This window comes from Equus asinus, chromosome 4 (assembly GCF_041296235.1).
Source record: "Equus asinus isolate D_3611 breed Donkey chromosome 4, EquAss-T2T_v2, whole genome shotgun sequence".
In the NCBI taxonomy this organism is placed as follows: Eukaryota; Metazoa; Chordata; class Mammalia; order Perissodactyla; family Equidae; genus Equus; species Equus asinus.
In genome coordinates this window covers 39,997,572-40,020,509 of record NC_091793.1, presented here as the reverse complement: position 1 = coordinate 40,020,509, position 22,938 = coordinate 39,997,572, and the positions used below count along the sequence as shown (strand labels likewise).

General features: G+C 34.2%; 1 protein-coding gene across 2 annotated transcripts in view; it reads left to right on the top strand.

Moving 5' to 3' along the window:
• BLTP3B (bridge-like lipid transfer protein family member 3B) overlaps positions 1-16,070 on the top strand; it is an 87,364-nt gene extending 71,294 nt beyond the window's left edge. For both annotated transcript variants that reach the window (XM_014835022.3, XM_070507135.1), the window contains 4 exons: positions 2,620-2,873; positions 3,187-3,295; positions 14,100-14,293; positions 15,945-16,070. In XM_014835022.3, coding sequence (XP_014690508.1) covers positions 2,620-2,873; positions 3,187-3,295; positions 14,100-14,293; positions 15,945-16,064 — 677 coding nt within the window. In that variant the 3' untranslated portion in view covers positions 16,065-16,070. The remainder of the gene's footprint in view (positions 1-2,619; positions 2,874-3,186; positions 3,296-14,099; positions 14,294-15,944) is intronic.
• Positions 16,071-22,938: the final 6,868 nt, after the last annotated feature.

The following is a 22,938-nucleotide window of genomic DNA, read 5'->3' as shown; positions in this document are numbered from 1 at the left end:
GGTAAATGCTATTTGTCTATAAACCAGCATCATGGGGAAAAAATTGACTCCTGGCTTTTTTCTATGAGTAGGCCTTGGGTTAACAATGTATCTACTAAAAAAGTTTTAAGAATTTTATATTAGCCAGTGTAAATCCCAATAGCATGCAAAGTGGAGGAAGCTAAGTATATGGAAAGGTTTCGTAGTGGGTAAAAAAAAAAAAGATTGAATGTAAAATTTCAAAACCTACACACTGTCTTGTACTCAAACGCTCTTCAAATTGTGCACTCTTAGATTATTTCCAATTGTGGAATTTTTTCTTACTTGTCTTTATACCTCACTTAGTACGATGTCCTGTCACTTTGTTTCATGTTGTTTCTAACTGAAGAAATCATTTTGAAATGCCTCATATATGGGTTATATAGGCACTGCTGTCTAATGCCTTATGTTTTCTCACTTGGTTGTTTGAAGATAAACAAGAAGAAAGAAAGGAAAGGAAAAGGAAGGATAAATGGGAAATGGAATAAAGGGCAAAGGAGAAAAAAATAGTTTAGCTTAAACATTTCAAACATTAATAAGCCATATGAATAAAGAGTGTATTTGATCTACAGTTTATATACACGGCTGCTGCTCTGACAGGAATGATGAAAATTGCAAAGTTGTTTTTGCTTTTGTTTGTTTTAGGTTTTCTATAGTGTGTGGATTTTGGATTCCTTTAAAAAGAAGACCTTAACATGATAGTTTCATGGTATACGAGGTAGTAGGGAGGAGTGGTTTTTGACTAACGAAGATTTTATTTTATCTCTATTCCAAATAAATACTCTTTTTTGTTTGAAATTATTTCTGGCTCTCAACCCCCTGGAGTATGTATCTGTATGTATACATATGTGTGTGTAGACATAGATATGTAGATAGATAAAAGACAAAAAATAAAATCACGTTTACCAAGTCATTTGTTTATAATTGCTGTGATTGTTAAATAGACACTTAACTCTTGTTTTTCTTGATATAGGAAAGAAGACTATCTAACCATTATCAGTTTGTGGCCATTTCTTTTACCTTCTATTTAAAAAAATAATATATGAATTCTTAATTGTTTAAAGGATTTTTTGAAATTTTATTTGAACTCTTCTTGTGTCTATATTATTTATTTTGAATGTTAGTAAGTAGTACTAACATTAATTAAATATCATCCTCTACCTGAAATAAAAATTTTATAAACAACTCTCTGCTTTGACTCATGTATGGAAATCTATCCTTGATACATAAATACATATATCTTTAATTTCTTGCACCACCTTCACTGCACAAATTATGTATACTTTTGACTTCTGTAAGACTAAAATATTCACATCCACGTTGATGGAAAATAAACATTTTTTCATCATGAATTTAATTAGTGGGGTCTTATGACGAGGACCCATGGGACAGATACCTTTGATACCTCAATAACTGAAACAGCTTTGCCTTTCCAGAACAATTAGTTTATTTTTAACTCATGGATTCTATGAATTGTGAAACCGATCATATTTTTCTCTTTGCTGGTAGGAAGCTCATTTTTGATCCATCTTTGGCAGAGAAATTTAAGTAATGTATTTTGAGTTGATAACCTTACTACATCTTTACCTTTTCCCTTCTATCCTTACTTTTCTATTGTTTACTTCTTATTATGCCTTGTGTGTGTGCCTTCCATCCATTTTGGAGCTGGGTAATGTGAAATGAACAAAATAGTTACCATGAAGGCCATTTCACTTCAGTGGTTCCATTAAGAACTTTTGTTTTTTGAAATTCGACATTCTTTGCATGCCCTATTGAAATTTTAAAATTTGTTTTCCCCTCGAGTATTTTTATCTCTCTAAGCCACCTCAAATTCTTTTTGGAGGAAGGCCGAGGTATAAGTAAATGTAAATCTATATGTGTATTTCCTTTGCTGTAATTTCAGTTTCAAGTTTCTCTTCTAACAGAAACATTTTAATGAGGTCTTCTGTATTTACTTTTACAATTATTTAATGACCCAGTTTTAATGAGGAAGGTGAAGAACTTTAGGCTTTTGTTACTTCTTGAGAAATAGCTTAAGAGTCACTTGAAATGCCATGACGTTTTTCTTCATCGCAGTTGTCTGTTATACAGCTATGCACTGCTTAACGACATTTTGGTCAACAACAGACCTCATATCGTACCATAAAGCCTAGGTGTGTAGTGTGCTATACCATCGAGGTTTGTGTGAGTACACTCTATGATGTTTGCCTAACTACACATTTCTCAGAACGTATCCCTGTCATTAAGCAATGCATGACTGTAATACAAATTTATAGGTAGGCACACACTCATACATGCACTAAGTATCTGAGGTATGCATCATATTAGATTTATGTCTTGGCATGTTACCAAAAAAGAGAAAATATAGATAAGTCAACATTATTGCAGTTGAAGGTTGTTTGTAAAAATTGAAATTAGGGTTGTGTATGGTATGTTGTATATGTACTGTAAATATTTAAATTAAGGAGAAATATTAAAACTTTTATTATTATTATTACTTTAACATTGTACAAAGTGACAATAACCTCTTAATGACAAATAATCAAGAATGACATTTTTGATTAGTGCTACAAGTTATAATTTTTATATTTTTTTTAATAGGTTCAGATCATAAAGCTGTAGTTCATTCCAAATCCTCTCCTGAGATTACTCTGAGATTTGAAAGTGGGCCTGGTGCTGTAATACACTCTTTGCTTGCAGAAAAAAATGGATTTCTGCAATGCCATATAGAAAACTTTAGCACTGAGTTTCTTACATCTTCTCTTATGAATATTCAACATTTTTTGGAAGATGAAACTGTTGCAACAGTGATGCCAATGAAGATACAAGTTTCTAACACAAAAATAAATTTAAAAGTATGTTAATAAATATTTTTATGTTGTAAATGTTCACTTTGCCTATCTGGACTTTGATTTCATGTCTAAGAATATGCCTTCTCAATAATACATACACTCTCAGCATTTATTGAAATGAATTTGTTGGTCTTTGTGATGAATGATATAGAGATCCTTCTTAAAGAACAGGCAGTTTTCTCACTGTATGTAAAGATATATTTCTAACTCATTAAAGATTGTATTGACTGAAGTAATGTTTATTAAGAAAATGATTACTTTAATTTTATTGTTTACTTTATTAACAACATACTGATACTATTTCTCTTTTGTGTAGGATGACAGTCCTCGTAGTAGTTCAATATCCCTGGAACCAGCTCCTGTAACTGTTCATATTGATCATCTTGTGGTAGAGAGAAATGATGATGGCTCTTTTCATATCAGAGGTATATATGAAAAACAACTTGAATGAATACCTATTGAAATTTGAAATTAAATTATTTAAATGATTGAGTTTTTTTCACTCATACCTATTCATTTTATATGTATGTACATATGTTAGTAGATGATTGAGGGAAACTTTCAGTTCATTGTAGTAAAATATCATCTATGTGTGGACCCCTCTACCTTGGAGGTAACTGATCTACAGGTGATTTAGTACCTGTTCTACACATGTGTTTTGAATGAAAGTGAGAGGCTTTTATGGTCTTACATGTCTCTTGATCTCACTTGGGTCTCTTACTTGATCTCTTTCTTAGCTTTCTTTTCCACTCTTCCTTTATGTATACTCAGCTAACCTGGTATACTCCCTGTAATGGAATTTGCCTTGTACTTGCCCACCTCCATGTTCTTATTTGCCTTGTTATTCCTCATTAGTATTATTTGTTCCCTTCCAAGGTCATCTCAAGTGTCTCCTTTTCAATGAGCCCTTCTCTGTAACCTGATGTGACCTCTTATAATTCTTAGGTATTTAATCTCTGTACTTTAGTTACTTATAGTATATTGCTTTGTATTCAGTTCTGCTTTAATGTTTGTATCTCCATTGTAACAAGATTTTTAAGGTCTCTAATATAAGGACTATATCTTATAAAGTAGTGTGGAGTAGTGGAAAGAGCTTGAGTCAGTAGATTTAGGTGTTCTAGTCCTTTCTTTGTTAGTAGCTACTTGAGAGTGAAATATGAGGAAGTGATACATGGGTCTATTTCATCTCCTATCAAAACCTTCTGAAATGACATAAAATATGTTAAAAGAAGAATAAAGTCATAACAGCATTGCAAAAGGAAAATAACATCAGTAGATCAAAAATTCTTAAAAGAGCACAACCAGAGAGCAAACTGAAGAGACAAAACAAGAAAAATCTGTAGCTATAAACCCATGAAAAAGAGGACTGTTGCTGAGGTAGGAGCAGTGTGGGAGGACCCTTCTTAACTGAAGAGTCTTCTCCTCTGGTGTTTGGGACCAGCTGGAGCAAACATAGGAGTTAGGCCAACAAAGATCAAAATGTTAGCTTCATTAGTGGTAAAACTCAGGTGGAGAAGATAGCTTACATCTGTGAAAAGATAGATTTGCTGTACATCTCTCTCTCCCAAATGCTTTAGACCCTGAAACTACGGATCTATCTTGTAGAGAAGGCAGAACAGAATGTACCCTTTTTGCAGGCAAGGTTTATACTGAAGTGAGAAGAGACTGAATCATACACACATAGTTCATTTTTCTAAACTCATCAGTCAGATAAGTCACACCTTCTTCCTTGTGAAGAAGTGAGAAGGAGGATCAAGAGAGTCCAAGAGGACTACTCTATGCAAGTTCCTCCTCAAAAACAGGAGAAATCTTCCCAAGAGGGTACTGAGATTAGAATGGATCTCTGAGGCAATAGGTTGAGTAATCTGGGTACTGCTTTTTGAGGTCCTCTCTTATGCTGTTACCAAGTAGAGCAGGTTTCAGTGGGGTTTGCATATCCACTAAAACATTGAGGGTAGATTCTGCGGCTGCTAAGCCTCAGGAAGGGAATCATTCCACACCCCGTTGACAAATTTGGTATCCCTAACCCAGCAGCACAACCTCTTCTCCCACAATCACTAGATGTCAGCTATGGCAAATAGAAACAACATCCATAGTCAAGAAAAAGGGATACACGTATATCCAAGAATTCTGAAACATTTGAAGAAAACAGTACCAGGCAACATGCATGATTTAAGCAAGAAACACTCTGTAGCCGATAGAGTAGAAAAGGAGCTTTTTAAAAAGCTCTTGGAATAGAATAGAGTTGAGAGTCCAGAAACAAACCCTTACATTTATGGTTCATTGATTTTTAACAGCAGTGCCAAGACAGTTCTATGGGGGAAAGAATGGCCTCTTCCACAAATGGTACTGAAACTGTTAGCTATCCACATGAATGAAGCTGGACCACTTCCTTATAGCATACACAAAAATTTACTCTGAATATATCAGAGACCTAAATTTAAGAGGTAAAACTGTTGAAACTCTTAAAAGAAAACAGAGTAAATCTTTATGACCTTGGGTTAGGTAAGGCCTGGAAGAAAATATTTACAAGTCATATATCTGATAAGAGACTGATATCCAATCTATATAAAGAACTCTTATAACTCAATACTAAAAAAGATAAATAACCCAGTTACAAAATGGGTGAACAATTTGAATAGACATTTTTCCAAAGAAGACATACAAATGGCCAATAAGCACATGAAAGATGCTTGACATCATTAGCCATTAGGGAAATGTAAATCAAAACCACAATGAGATACCACTTTATACCCACTAAGATGACTAATCAGAAAGATAGTTAGTAACAAGTGGTGGGAGGATGTGGAGAAACTGGAACCCTCCTACATTGCTAGGATTGTAAAATGGTGTGGGTGCTTTAGAAACAGTTTGGCAGTAACTCCGTTAAACAGTTACCTATGACCTAGCAATTCCACTCAAGAGTACCATCCACTGTTGTACTATTTTGCATCCCACCAGCAATGCGTGAAATTTGCTTTTGCTTCACATTCTCATTAGCATTTGGTGGTGTCATGGTTCTGGATTTTGGCCATTCTAAATAGATGTGTAGTGGTATGTTGTTTTAATTTGCATTTCCCTGATGACATATGATGTGGAGCATCTTTTCATATGCTTATTTGCCATCTGTATAACTTCTTTGGTGAGGTGTCTTTTAAAGTCATTGGCCCAGAGAAGGGTTTCATATGGATAAAAGATTCCCCAAAACATACCCTGGTTGTAAACTTTTATCCATCTAACAACATAATGGAAAAATATAAAGCAGGGCGGGCTCCGTGGCCGAGTGGTTAAGTTTGCGCGCTCCTCTGCGGCGGCCCAGGGTTCGGATCCTGGGCGTGGACATGGCACTGCTCTTCAGGCCACGTTGAGGCGGCGTCTCACATGCCACAACTAGAAGGACCTGCAACTAAGATATACAACTATGTACAGGGGGCGTTTGGGGAGATAAAGCAGAAAAAAAAAAAAGAAAAGAAAAATATAAAGCAAACCTGTTTGAAATAAGGAGAAATTGTGTCATATCATAATGAGATACTACAATCATATTAAGAAACTTTACCATGCTTCTCAGAGTACATAAAAACAATTTTAAAAATAAGTACATAAAAAAATTTGATTACAGAGAAATTGAATAATATGTTTGACAACTTTGTATATATATATGTATATAGATGTTCATGGGTGTTGGAAATTTCTTGTTGAATCCAAATTTTTGTGTGTGTGTTTACTAAAAAAATATTTGCTGAAGAAAACAAAATCCAAAAAATATTGTTTTAAATGACATGTTTATAACATCTGAAGAAAAGTATTCATTTGCCTACTCATATTGGAGAAACACTCATAGGATTAAACATCAGTTTGATGAGTAAAAACTAATTTAAAACAGGGTGCTTTGAAATTTCTTCCCCAATATTTTCCCTGACGTTTCTTATCTTTATTATACAGTTAGTCAAGTACATATTTTATCTATTGCGAATTTATTTTAATATAGTAGCTAAAGGCAAAATAAATCATGGGTCTAGCAAGGGTGTATATTTGCATGAAGATCGTTTCAATATGGAAGTTCCATTTGGATTTGTCTTTCAAGTTGTGTTTTTTTTTTAAAAAAAGAGTCACATCTGAATAACCAGTCTACCCTAATGAAAGCAAGGTAAAAGTTTTCGTTATGGCATGTCTGACGTTTTATGCACCCCATGTCTTACACTTTTGAAAACGGGAAGCAGCTCCTTATTACATTTTAAGAATATATTTTTCTCATCTCATGCGTTTACAATGACAGGTTATTTGGATCTTTTCAGCAAAGCAATTTAGGTAGTGATGAAATGTTAGAGGAAAAGGCATATGCTAGATTTTTTGTAAATGGGCATCGAAACAGTATTGTTTGAAGTTAACTAGAAGCTCTCATACATTTAAGTTGTAGACGTACCTTTTGAAATCTGATTGGGATGATGGAAAAGTATGTTGTGCTATTCTGGATATTAGCATTGTACAAAATCCAAGATTATTTTAAAGCAGTTTTCCTTTGGCACTGAAAAGAACAACATATTTTAAGCATAAACACGTAAGCTTTGTTTTATGTAGAACATCTCATGTTTTATTTCGATGTATTCCTAAAATCAATGTTATGAGGCAGATTGTGTTATTTTGCTTATGATGTGAAAATTAATTGCTTTAGAGTCTTCAATATATAATGTAACACATAGCCTAATGTACCCCACATATAGCTTATATGATAATATATAATAAATATGACTCAGACAAATATATCAGCTATGATAATTTAATTAACAGTAATTTTATTTACTTTTTAGAATTTAGAAGGGCTTTTAGGGAATGATTTAAATGGCCCAACTTTCTCAAACAGCTCTTTAAGAAATTTCAAGATATGCTGTTTTTTTCTCTTTTGAAGCAAATTTATTTAACAAGCAGGAACTTTCAAAATCTCATTAGTAGCTATTTCCACAGTTTGTTATAGCTATTCGTTGCTGTGATAATGGCAGTTTACCTAATATTTTTCTTCACTCTTTCCTGTTCTTCCAGTGTGTATTCTAAGCTATAGTTGCTGCTGATCTGATGTGATTAAATGAAGTCCATTGTGAAGGAATAGGTGCTTTTATATCTTTTTTTTGCTGCTTATCATAGTACTTGACACTTCCTAGGAAGTCTTAAAAACACTTGCCACTTTCTCAGTAAAGTCTTTAAAGAGAAATTTCAAATACTTTCTCAGAAAATTGCCAAGGTGCACTATAATTTCTTTCTTGCTTCAGTGAACTATGGCTAATTAGGTGACTATTAATAAGACTACTAATAAGAGAAAAAGAAAACGTTTGTTGTGTGTGTGTGTGTGTATATATATATATAATGTGTGTATGTTTATACCATGCCACCTATTAATTAATGGTAGTGTACTGGCTCTCAACATTTTTCTACCCAGCACACCTAGGACCTGGATACTCCCATCTAGAACAGTGGCCCATTATGGCATTGATTCTCAACCAAAAGGGTCATGAGGAAGGGACTACCTCCTAATAGATTATTTTAGTATGTTGTGGGGAAGGGGCACTGTATATTTAAGGGTCTGTGATAAGTAGCTCTTTGCCACACCACACCCCTAGGATCATTGCCATAATGCTTCCTGACTGGGAATAGGGGAAGATGGTTTTGATTACTAAACCTAAAGAAAAGTGTAAAACTTAAACTCAGAAAAGTGTCTGTATGACCAGAGAAGTAAAATGAAGTCTTCTATTTGAGTAAACAGAGAACTATTAAAGTCTATATTCAAAGTCAAATATTTATCAAGCAGCTGCTGTGGTACTATAACAATATTTGAATATTGCTTGCCAGTTTATCAAGTTCCTTTACATTATTAACTTATTTAATTCTTACCATAACCCTTTGAGATAATTAAGGCTAGTATTCTTATCACCTCCATTTTGCAAGTGAAGAAATTGAAGTTTAGACAGATGGTTCAAGATGAAAGAGCTACAAAGTAAGTGGCAGAGCCTGCGCTAGGGAAAAAGTATATGTTGCTGTAAGACGCTGCACATTTCATCCATGAGAGGCATAGATTTGTTCGTGGAGATTTGTCCCAAAAACTTGAAAAAAGCTCTTTCAAAGCAAATAAAAGGAAATACATCCTTCTGTAGTGATAGACTCCAGTCACCCCTGTCATTCACAAGTTCTCTCCCTTCCCGTTCCTTTCCAGCCTCTCCCATCTTTTTACCTTCCTCCTGCCTCTTCCTCCCCATTCCCTCCCTTATCTCCTTCTTTTCCCATCCCACCTCCTCCTCCTTTCTATCTCTTCTTCATCTCCCTTATATATACATCCCTCTTCCTGTCTTCCCATCCTCCCTCCTCATTCTCTTCCACTCTCCATCTTTCTCTTCCCTCCTGTACCTCATTCCTTCTTTCCCTCTCCCCACATTTCTTCCTCTTTCCTTGTCTTTCTCCTTCCCTTTTCTCCTCATTGCACCTCCCAGTGATTGAAATAAAATGAATTTCAGAATTGTTTAGTCAGTGATTTTTTCATTATGCTTAGGATCCCATGAGTAGTGAGAGGTAGGCTAAATAGAATGGGCCCTGAGTGCTCTGTTATTCACACTACAGTCAGTGTAACTCAGCTTTTCTTTGTAGTTCATATTAGCATTCTGTGTCAGATTTCCTTTAAAAGAAGACTTTTACTCCTTTAAAAGTTTGAAAAGCAAAGTATGTTATAAATTACTAATCAAGTAGTATTTTAGGGGTATTATTAGTCATTTGAGCTTGAAAGAGTGGAGAACTTGGTTTTCCCATGACATCGTACTTTAGGATTTCTCTTACAGTCAGTACCAAGCCAAATGGTATGCGAATCTGAATCAATACAGCAGTTTTTGTGGGTTTTTTTTTGTCATTATATTAGTAAAAACATAATCGGTGCAAGATGATATTGTAAAAAGTAGTTTCTGATTTGAAACCACTATAATAAAATGAAACCAAGAACAGACCAGAACTCAACTTGGTGAAACTTATCCATGTAGATAGGACTATTCCATTTTTCTAGATACAGAATACCAGTAAAATTGACAGAAACATCATGCAGGGTAATTTGGTAGTACAAACAAAAGCTTTAAAAATGTTTTTATTCTTTGACTTAGCTATGCCCTTCTGGGAATCTTTTTTTTTTTAAGATTTTATTTTTCCTTTTTCTCCCCAAAGCCCCCCGGTACAGAGTTGTGTGTTTTTTAGTTGTGGGTCCTTCTAGTTGTAGCATGTGGGACGCCGCCTCAGCATGACTTGATGAGTAGTGTCATGTCCGCGCTCAGCATCCGAACAGGCAAAACCCTGGGCCGCCAAAGCAGAGCACATGAACTTAACCATTCAGCCATGGGGCCTGCCCCTCTGGGAATCTTTTTAAGGGACAAAATTATGTTGAGCAGATATTACGCTTTCATCTACTCAATATAATTTGATTTGGAAAACTGCCATTTTCTCATTCCATCTGATTTTGGTGGGCCTGGCAATCACATGATCCTATCACAAAAGTGGGAATAGGACCCAGCTTGGCCAATCAAAAGATTTCAGACTTAGGGGCTGGCCCAGTGGTGTAGTGGTTAAGTCCACGTGCTCCACTTCAGTGGCCCAGGGTTCGAGGGTTTGGATCATGGGCACGAACCTACACACTGTTCATCCAAGCCACACTGTGGCAGTGTCCCACATATAAAAGAGAGGAAGATTGGCACAGATGTTAGCTTAGGGACAATCTTCCTCACCAAAAAGGAAAAAAAGATTTCAGCTCTTGGGACACGGTGAGTGGTAAATGAGTTGACTGTGACTAAAACAATCTGACTTTTTTTGTGAATTGATAAGGACACTGAGAGAGAAAGGGTCACAGGCTGTAAAACTTATCTGTTTGGGGTTACCAGTGGCTACCTTTTCTATCATATGACTGAACCAACGCAGATGAAAAGAAAAGTGGACATGAGAAGTAGAGAAAGTCAGGTTCCTAAAATGACACTCCTGAGGACATCATATGAATCCCAGTAACCAGCCTTGCCTGAAGTTCCATCACTTGGACTCCCCTGTTACAGAAACAAATAATGTTTCTTTTTTTAAAGCGGGTTTGAGTTGGCTTTTGTTCACTTGCAACCTAAAGTGTTCTGACTATATATGATCCAGAAAGTAAGAAAAAATGTTGATGTGTAAAGATATTCCCTACCTTGTTTTTTATAATTATTTTTTAATTAAAGCATTTTTGAGAATAATTCACAAACCAAAATTCACCCAAATACCACAAATCACTGGTATTTAATGTGCTCACATGTGGTGTGGTGTAATCATCACCACAATCAGTTTTAGAACATACTCATCACCCTCAAAAATCTCTATACCTACTGGCAGTCTCTCCTGATTCCTTCCCCAGCCCTAGGGAACCATGAATTTACTTTCTATAGATTTGCCTATTCTGGACATTTCATCTAAATAGAATCATACGATATATGGTCTTTTGTGACTAGCTTCTTTCACTTACCAGCAGGGTCACTGATGGTGAACAGATTTCAGAGGAGCTGAATTAGTGGCACTAACAACAATCATCTTTCACTTAGCAGAATGTTTTCAGGGTTCATTCATGTTGTTGCATGTATCAGTATTCATTCCTTCATATGGCCAAATAATATTTCATTCTATGGATATACTACATTTTGTTTATCCATTCGTTGCTTGATGGATATTGGGTTGTTTCTACTTTTTGGCAATTATAAATTATACTGCTATAAACAATCATGTGTAAATTTTTGTTTCTCTTGAGTATTTATCTAAGAATGGAATTATTGTGACATTTGGTAACTATGTTTAACCATTTGAGGAATTGCCAGACTGTTTTCCAAAGTGACCGCACCATTCTGCATGTTTACCACTAGCAGTGTTTGAGGGTTCCAACTTCTCTGTACCTTTGTCAACACTTGTTATTATCTGACTTTTTGATTATAGGCATCCTAGTGGGTATGAAGTGGTATATTATTAATTCCCTAAAGGCTAATGATGTCAAGCATCTTTTCATATTTTTATTGGCCATTTGCATATCTTTGGAGAAATGTCCATTCACATCATTTGCCTATTTTTTAAATGGATTGTCTTTATTATTGAGTTGTAAGAATTCTTTATATGTTGTAGAAATAAGTCTTCTATCAAATATATGATTTGGAAATATTTTATCCCATCCTATAAGCTGTCTTTTTACTTTCTTGTTACTTTTTAAGCACAAAAGTTAATGAAATCAAATTTATAGGTTTTTTCTCTTTTGTTGTTTTTGTTTCTTTCATGCTTTTAGTGTCATCTAAAAATCCATTGCTAAATCTGAAGTCATGAAACTTTACTCCTATGTTTTCTTTTAGGAGTTTTATAGATTTAGGTCTTAAATTTAGAGGTTTGATCCATTTGAGTTGGTTTTTGTATTTGGTGTGTGGGTAAAGACCATAGACACACACATGGGTTTGTTTCTGGACTCTCTTAATTCTATTCCGTTTATCTGCATATCTGTCCTTGTGCCAATACCATACTGTCTTGATTACCAGCTTGCTTTGGCGTAAGTTTTGAAATCGGAAAGTATGAGGGCTCCAATTTTGTTCTTTTTCAAGATTATTTTGACTCTTCTGGGTCCCTTGCAATTCCATATGAATTTTAGAATCAACTTGTTAATTTCTACAAAGAAGTCAGCTCAGATTCTGATAAAGATTGTGTTACAGCTGTAGATCAATTTGGGGAATATCTCTGTCTTAACAATATTAAGTCTTCCCGTCCATGAACATGGAATTTTTTTCCCATTTATTTAGATCTTTAATTTTTTTCAGCAATACTTTACAGTTTTCAAAGCATAAGTTTTGCACTTCCTTTGTTAAATTTATTCCTAAGTATTGTATTCTTTTTGATGATATTTTAAATGGAATTGTTTTCTTAATTTCATTTTTGGATTGTTCATAACAAGTATTTAGAATGACAATTGATTTTTGTATTGGTCTTGTATCCTGCAGCCTTGCTGCACTCATTCATTAGTTCTAAGATTTTTTTAGTGTAGTCGTTAGGGTTTTTTTAATATACAAGATCATGTCATCTGTGAATAGAGATACTTTTCCTTTTTGCTTTCTAATCTGGATGCCTTTTATTTCTTGTCTAATTGCCTTGGTTAGAATCTCTAGGACAATAGTGAATAAAAGTGGTGAGAGGAAGCATCTTTGTCTTATTCCTAATCTTATGGGAAAAACATCCAGTCTTTTACTAATAAGCATGATATTAGGTGTGGGTTTTAGGTAGATGCCCTTTATCAGACTGAGAAAGTTCCCTTCTCTTCCTAGTTTGCCGAATGTTTTTATCATGAGAAAGTGTTAGATTTTGTCAAATGTTTTGTCTGGGTCTCTTGAAGTTATCATGTGGCTTTGGTTTTGTTCTTTTCTGTTGATGTGATGTATTACATTAATAGATTTTTGCATGTTAAATCAACCTTGCATTCCTGAGATGAATCCCACTTGCCATGGTGTATAATTATTTTTATTTATTGCTGAGTTCAGTTTCTGAATATTTTGTTCAGGATTTTTGTGTTCATATTTATAAGTATATTGATTTCAGTTTTCTTTTCTTTTGACTTTGTCTTGTTTTGGAATCAGGGTAGTACTGGCTTAATAGATTGAACTGAGAAATGTTCCTCCTCTTCTATTTTTGGAAGAGTTTGTAAAGATTTTATTTTCTTCTCTAAATGTTTGGTAGAATTCACCATTGAAGCCATCTAGGCCTGGGCTTTTCTTTGTGGGTTGTTTTTTTTGATAACTAATTCAATCTCTTCACCTGCTATACATCAATTCACATTGTCTTTCTTCTTGAGTCCATTTTGGTAGTTTGTATCTTCCTAGGAATTTTTCTGTTTCGTATAAGTTATCTGATTTATTGGCATACATTGTTCATGGCATTCCTTTATTATCATTTTCATTTCTGTAAGGTTGATAGTAATGTCCCTTTTTTCATTTTTGATTCTAGTAATTTCTTTTCTTTTTTGTTTGTGTTTTTAGTCAACCTAAAAGTTTGTCAGTTTTGTTCATTTTTCAACAGACCAGCTTTTAGTTTTATTGACTATATTGTTCTATTTCATAATAATGTCTTCATACTAATAGGGATAAATTTACTTTTAAATTTCACAGTATAACTTAAGATTTATGTTATCAAATATTTTCAAATATTATCTGAGCATTTTATTTGTTTGATCAGATTCTCAGATGCTTAACATTGGAAATGATTTGAAAGAAGATGTCAAAAGTGATTCAACACTGCTTACCAGTGGAAAGTATGATTTGAAGAAACAACACAGTGTCACTCAAGCCACTCAGACGAGTCCAGAGGTTCCTTGGCCTTCTCAGTCAGTTAACTTTCCTGAGTACTCCTTTGACTTTACTAGAGAACAGGTAATGGGAAAACTAATTCGTCTCATTCAGTTTCAGCAATTAAAATAAATACTAGATACTAAATAGTTAAAAAATTGTTTCTTTACTTATTTAAACGTGTGTTGAGTGCCTGTTACGTGCCCAGGCACTGTGTTAGATACTGTGGATGTAGTGTTGAGCAAGATAGGGACATTCCCAGCCTTCAGAGAGGTTGTAGTCTAATGAGAAGATAGAGAAGTAAATGTGGGAGAGTGCCAGTTTCTGGGATCTAGAAAGGCTTCTTGAAGGGCATATTAATTTTGCTGGAGTTTTTTTAAGTTGCAAAAGTATCATAATATTTCAGAATATTGGAAAAATATTTTAAAACAATTTTAAAACATTGTAAACTCCTACAGTGCTATCACTATTTTTAAATTTTTCCCCTCAGGCTCTTTTCCATATTTTTATAAAGATTTTATTATTCTAGTGCAAATACTGTATTTTTTTTCACTTAACATCGTTTAACAAATATTTTTCCATATTGCTATGTTTTGCTTTGTATTTATTTCTAATGGCAGAGAAATATGGATGTGGATGTACTCATTTCTAAACCTTTCTCTTAGCATTTGTTTTGCTTATTTTTTACGATTATAAATAAACAAAATGTTCAACAGAATTTTAATTCTCTATGATAGAACCATGGAATGAGTTCATTCATCTGTTCAACAAGGATTTGTTGGATGAAAACTCTGAGCTAGGGATGTAGAATTGAAGAGTATACCATCCCTATCTATTTAGAAACTCAAAGGCTGGAGGAAAGACAAGAGTGTTTGAACGGTGGTCACAGCATACCATGTCAAATGCTGTACCAGAGACTGGGGAAGTATAGGGAAATACCTAACTTGGTCAATAAGGCAGAAATTCTTAAGTTGGGACTAAAAGAAGTCTGAGAATTCTTTGAAATTAAATACACATTTTAATTATCTGTGTAAATGCATTTTTCTGGAGAGAAAGTCCTTAGTATGATCCATATCTTCATAGTTAAGGGTTAGAGAGTAGTTCTAAGATGATAAAATACTTGAACTGAGTCTTAATGAGGGAAAGGGAGACCTGCTGGCTATCTAGGTGAAAAATGTCTAACGAGATATTCAGAAGGTGGGTCTGGAGCTCAAGAGAGGTTTGTGCTTTATCAGGCTATGTATGGTGGTTGGAGCCACAGGAGTAGATGAGATCATCTAAGAGAGTGACTTAAGTGATAAGAGAAGATGACCAATTATCAATATTTAAGGGTTCCTAAACAGCAGAGGAAAAGATGAGAAGTCCATAGGTAGACAGGGATAAACATGAAAGAGCTGTGGCATAAAGCCAAAAAAGGAGAGAGGCTTAGGAAAGAGGGGCGAGGTCAACAATGTCTAAAGCTGCAGTCAAATTGAAATTAAACAAAATCACTATTAGATTTGGAAATTAGGAGTTAATTAGTGTTTTGAATTGTTAGGTCAAAACTTATGAACATTTTTAAGTGCTTGATACATGTTTCCAAGTAGCTTCTCAAAGCAGTTTTCAGCTTAAGTGCACCCTCACCAGCATTGGGTATTTTTACTGTCCCAAGTGTCACAACTTTAGATACTATATAAATAGTCTATGTTTTCTGAAATTAATTAAATTCTCTTCTTTTCAAAATATATCATTTCAGCTCATGGAAGAGAATGAATCTCTTAAACAGGAGTTGGCTAAAGCTAAAATGGCTCTTGCAGAGGCTCACTCAGAAAAAGATGCTCTTCTTCATCGTATAAAGAAAATGACAGTTGAATAGCAGGAGTCAACAACACAAATTGAAGCTCTGGAGTAGGGAGGTTATATTTATAGTATGATGTTACCAGTTAGTGGAAGATTTTCCTTTTCATAAAAAGACAATGAAATGAAATGGAATGTGATGAAGTGGTGACTATTCAAGGCCAGTTTAGAAAGTATTAGGTACGTGCATTACAATCTTTGGGTTGTTTGTGTTTTGAGTTTAACCCTCTTTTAAATTGGTGTGATATGGGGAAGTCAACACATACTGTAAAATAATTACATGCCTAATGAAAAGAAGATATCATTTCCTAATTTTGATATCCTATTATAGGCATTTTTTAAAAAGAAAAATGAAAACCTATTGTGTTTCCACAGATTGCTGAATTTATTTATCACTATTTGTTAATAATTTACTATTATTTACATAGATTGAAATGCTTTTAGGGCTAATGTAAAATAAAAGGAGGCACATTTTAAACGTTATTAAAATTATGTACTTGAATCTATAATTATTTAATGACTGTAAAAAAAATCCAATCAAATTAATAAATTATATAATTACTGGGTCCGAAAATTCTGGAAAATCTTCACCCTGCTGAACTTGAAAGTAACTTGAAAATGTGAAAAAAAAATCATTTTAAATGATGGGTGAATTGTGTAAGTTGAAGCTATAATTTTCAACAAAAAAAGATGGTACAAGTGTAAAAAATAAAAAGCACAATGTAAAAAAGCAAAACATTAGAGTATATGGCCAACTGATTTTAAAAAACATTATTTGTACATTCCTTTAAACATTTATTGTTAGAAGTAAAAGAGTAACTGTCCTACTAAATTTGGCAGCATTTGTAACTATAAGAATTTTAATTAATACTATTTATATTATTTCTTTACTTTCATCTTTCCTCTATTTAAGGAGGGGAATGTTTTCAGAGAATTTTCTTTTCACATTCTTAAAACAATTTCATGCCATTCTTGTAGTATCATGTTAGGTGGATATTTGCACATACTGAATTTATAAAGCTAGTTTTGATTAAAGCTCTATGTGACATATATACTATCTTCTATAATAAGAATAGTTGGTAAATTTTGAATTCTATTTTCTAGGAATTGTTAAGGTTGAAACCAACATGAGGGAGAATCTCAAGCATGCATTATGAAGTAAAAGCTCATCAGTGCTTAAGAAACAGAGACTTTTAAAGATTTTAAATATATTTCTGATAGAATTAAACTAAGTGGGGTCTATTTTAAAATTTACATTCTTAAATGTAAATATATCCAAGATAGAACATAAAACAGCTGGACTGTTTCTTTAAGATTCTTGAACATTTTAAACTGCATTTTGACACATTCTGGTGCTTTGCTTGTTTGGCATGACTTATATAGCCATCTTCCATATTTGAGTACTCAGAGGAGAATACATGGTTCATTTATATTAAGTGTTGGAGTGATTTAGATTTTATTGAAAACAGTATTGTTTTTTCTTCTATAACATCCATTTTCATTATTACTTAAAAATACAGGCCCTGTTTTGAGACTTGAATATACAACAAAGAACAAATTAAATTGTTAATATTTTTCCTTAGAGTATTTTAAAAATCATGTTAAACCATGTTCATCTAAAACTATATGATAGTCTTAAATTAAAATCAAAAGTCTAATTAAATATTTAAACTGTATAGCTTATATCCTTAGTAGGATACTTTTGATTTGTAGGTAGATACTCAACAAAAACAGTCTCTATTATGGAAAAGCAGGATTGATGGGACATTAACTTCTTCAGAGCTGACAATGTTTCTCAGGATTGACCTGTTTGCTCTATATAACTATTATATTTATGGTATATTGTAATTGTTTAGTGTTATAGAAACTGAATGTTTTCCTTATTCCTTTTCAATTTATTTCTCCTTCTCAAGAAAACCATATAAACAATAGATGATGATGATTAATATGGATCTGAGCATTCTATATGGAGTTTTTAAAATTTATAATGAGTACTATTTTTATAGAGATTTAAAATTCATAAAACACTTCCAAAAACATTATCTCATGTAATTCCCACAACAAACCTGGGAGGTAGATATTGTTGACATTTTAGAAGTTAAATAAAAACCCTAAGGCTCAGAAAGAACAAGTGACTTGACTGAAATCATAATTAATAACCTATTCTTTTGACTTAAATTCCAGATATGTTCTTTTATTTTACTTTAGTCATAAATTCACAGATTTTGCCAGGGGTGGGGAGAGGAGTCACTTACTGTCTTTTGTCTGTTTTTCCTTTAAAGATAAATATAATTCTTTTAAGTGTGTGTGTGTGTGTGTGTGTATGTGTGATGTTTATGTATTACTCAAACTACTTAAAAGATAGTGGGGGAACTTTTGTTTGATTAAGTTAACCCTGACCTTTTCAGTGGTGTGAGAAATATAGGAATAAACCTATAATAAACTTACTGTATTTTTTAAGTGTCTACAAATTAGAAATAAAGTTGCCATATCTTGAATTTTTTTTTCTTGCTAAACTTCTAGCAGAGATGTTAGTGATCATGAGAAGGAAATGGTAATCGTGTTTTGCTTTTTAATTTCATGTACGTCAAAAATATTTTCTTGGTATTTTGTATTTTTTTTCGTTTTATCCCATAATTTCAAAAGACTAAAATATGACACTAGTTGTGATGAAACGTTTTTTTTTTTTATTTAAGCCATATAAGAATGGCTGTGTACGGTTGCAGGCTAATATGTGGAAACGTTAACCAGAAACTCCTTTCTAGGTTTTCACTGTTCTTATTGTTATTCAATACTTATCAATACATGAGTTGTAATTTATTCTTTAATGTATTAACTTCCAGTCTAATCTAGGCATCTTCCTGTTTCAGTGTTTGGCACCACCAATTCCTACTGGTTCCCAAACTAGTAACCTAACACTCTTCTTAGACGCCTTCCTCTCCCCAGTTCTCCACCCCCATCACTTCATTACCGGGCGCTATCATTTTACCTTATAAACATCTCTCAATTTTGTCTGCTTTTCTCTACTTCTCCCCAACTCTCTAATCTAAGCTTCGTCAGTACCTTTTGCCTGCACTACTGCAGTTGCCTCCCAGCTGGCCTTTCTACAACTTACTCGGGCCCTCCTCTGGTTCAGTCTTTATACTGCGGGCAGAATTCTCTCTTTCTTTTTTTGAGAAAGATTAGCCCTGAGCTAACATCTGCCACCAATTCTCTTTTTTGCTGAGGAAGATTGGCCCTGAGCTAACATCCATGCCCATCTTCCTCTACTTTATATGTGGGATGCCTGTCACAGCATGGCTTGGTAAGTGGTGCGTAGGTCCGCACCCAGGATTCAAACCAGCGAACCCTGGGCTGCCAAAGCGGAACGTGCGAACTTAACTGCTTGGGCTGGCCCCAGAATTCTCTTTTTTGAAGCACAGTTTTAATCAAGCCAACCCAGCTACTCCCATTCTCACCCCTAGCTTAAAACACTTCAATGACTTTTCATTGCTCTTAATGATGAAAAAATAAATTTTGTGTGACCTATGAGGTCACATATATTAGGGCCACTATCTACTTGATAAAGTAATTCTGAGCATTAAAAGAATTAATGTCTCCAAACATAAAACAGTGGCTGGCACATCACCTTAAAAGACACTCAGTAGAGGTTAGTTATTATTACCACTCTTCATCACCCTCATTGTGCACCATGTGTCAGTTAACTTTGTGTTCCACTTTCATTGCAATTTAGGTATCTGGAATGTGTGAGAATTAAAGTGTTTCTTCCACCATGGGAACCTTTTCTCATGCTGTTCCTTTGGCTTGAAATACCTTTCTCTGTTGATTGCCTAGTTAATTCCTATTTGTCTTTCGGATCTCAGCTCATACATCACTTCCTCAGGGAAGCATTCCCTAATTTCTGTCACAGGGTAAGACTCGCTGTTATATATTATCACATGACCACACACCTCTACTTAGCATTGAATACCTTTGTAATTTTATATGTATTTGTTTGATTAATGTAGACCCTCTTGATTGTAAACTCTGTGAGGGCAGGAATTGTGTTTTTCTTGTTGTCGTTGTTCACCTTTGTATTCCTTATGCCTCATACAGTGCCTGACACATAGTGGGTGCTCAATAAATTTGTTGAAAGAATAAAATGAATGGATGAGGGATCAAGGATGTTTTTCAGGTATTGAGTTCTTCCTCTCTGTTGTATTGAGGGGAGAAGAAACAGGCAGAAAAGTAGGTAGTGATAGTAAAAGGGGCAGATTCCTTGAGTCCATAGGGAAAGAAAAAAGTGGGGAATGGAGAAATTTGCCATATTGTGTTCTTCAGAATTTTGAATATCTGAATATCTAGTTGGTTTATCATGAAAAAGAAAATCAGCACATCACTTCATAAAACTGCTGTGATGCCAGAATGTCATCTGGCTTTGATTGTAACATATGGTGTTGTGGCTGTCGAGATCTGCCAGTCCTAGTAGCTAAACAGAATGGAAGTAAGGCCAAAAGAGTAGTGGCCGAAGTAGTTTTCAATTTTGAGAAATTGACTGGTACCGAGGATCAGTTGTGCCTAATTCCTTAAAGTGTAAACAGTATCATTTTAGCTTTTACCTAGAGATGCTGAGGAAAATACATTTTGAGCTATGTCTCAGTTTCCTTTTAGAATATATAAAATACCAAGAGTTGGAGTTACACAGGACATAGAAACACCAAGGAGTTACATTTTTCAAGCACTAATTTCTTCATTAAATTACAATACTTCATATTTTTTTTTTTACAAAATTAAGGTAACATGAAGCAAAAATGTAAGCATGATGGATTTTATAAATTGTTGGGTATTATTTAGTGAATCATTGTAACATGTGGAAAGAAGGTCATGTTAGTGTTACAGTACTTATACTCGGCATATATGTTACCAACACTACTGTGTAGTCTTGGCATGTTTGAGAATTTGAAACTTTTTAAAGATTTTATTTTTCCTTTTTCTCCCCAAAGCCCCCCAGTACTTAGTTGTATATTTTTAGTTGTGGGTCCTTCTAGTTGTGGCATGTGGGACGCCACCTCAGCCTGGCCTGACGAGCAGTGCCACCTCTGCACCCAGGATCCGAACCGGCGAAACCCTGGGCTGCCAAAGTGGGGCTCAAGAACCCAACCACTCGGCCACGGGGCCGGCCCCTGAAACTCTTTTAAGAGAAAAATTTTAAGGTATATGAAATCAACTTAGTGTCTTTTCTATTTGTATATATTATAAAATGTGTTAAACTTTTTGGTCTTAGAAAAAAACTATCACCCAGAAGAATAATCTGGGTTTTAAAAGATTCTGAAACCACTTAGACAAAAAGGCATTACTGTATAACTTCTAAATTAGATTTTATTTTCATTATGCTTGTGTCATCAATCAAAGGTTAATTCATTCTTTACAAGTTATTCTAAACTGATTGAATGTTAAGTAAAATTTCTCATTCTTGAGTTAATTCTTCACTATGTGAAGAAATATTTGATCATTTAGGTGAAGAAATACTTGAGCATTATAGAGCTTAAGAGAGTACAGTTAGTAGAATCATTTTGGTTGATATGACAAAAAAGAACTCAAATACTGAATCACAAATGTCATCAAGAATAAACGAGAATTTTAAAAAAAATAGGAATATGAGTAAAGGTTTAAATAAGTAGAGATCAGAAGTATCCCTGAAGGATATGGATGAAATAAACTTGTAGGGGTATGATCAAAGTCCATCTTTCATGATATTTAAAATCACTCCAATTAAAATATATAGTATAATTAGAGCAGGGGCTTTTAAAAGTAACCATGGTGAACAAATCCAGTGTAAGGAAATATGTTGGACAAGTTCCAAAGTTAAGCACTTGAGAAAGATCTGTGATAAAGAATTGATTGGTGTATCATGTGACTTAAAACCTAAAGTAAAAAATTAACACATGTAGAAAGTCTTCAATTTAATATGTAAAAATTGACACATGCAAAAATTCAATAAATGATTTGCCCACAAAAGTATTAGAATCTGTTGAAGTTCCAATTTTGACATGCAAAGTGAGTCAGAACACTCACTGCTATTGGACACATTGTATTGGTATAGCAACAATGTGGCACCTTGGCATTTGTCTGAATTCAGTCTTTGCTTCATAATTCCTATTAGCGTAATTGGTATAGCTATGATAATTATTTGTTCCTTTCTTCACTCTGGTTTTACTTTGTCCATTCCTTGCAGTTGATCAAGAGATTTTTCATAAAACATTAGAGCTATGAAGGCAAAAGAGTTCTGAAGGAGAAATACAGAATGAGCAAGTTAAGCAACTTTTTTATATCCTATTTCTATAAATTTCAGAACTTGAGGCATTCCCATATTATAATATCAGTATAAATACATGCCAAGGCCAAGTATATCTTTATTAAAAGTGGGGGCTGGCCCCGTGGCAGAGTGGTTAAGTTCGTAGGTTCCACTTCAGTGGCCCAGGGTTTTGCCAGTTCGGATCCATGGGTGCAGACATGGCACCGCTCATCAAGCCATGTTGAGGTGGCATCCCACATGCCACAACCAGAAGCACCTACAACTAGAATATACAACTATGTACTGGGGGGCTTTGGGAGAAGAAGAAGAAAGAGAAAAAAAGTGGTAGGTTTTCCTGCATTAGCACAGATATTTGAGAATTACTGTAATGGTGTATGTAAGCCTTTCCTATAATCTTAGGGTCCAGTTAATACTTTGCAATTTTTACATGTATCATTAATAAGTCTCCTCCCCTCTTTTTTGCCTTCAGAAGAATTCAATTTTTTGTTAATATATTTTGCTGAGTAGCCTTCATCTTTGATTTTGTTTTGATCCATGTTTTGTGTAGTTCCATTAATATGCCCTAAGGCCGTTATAGTGTGACCAATTTTAGAAATTG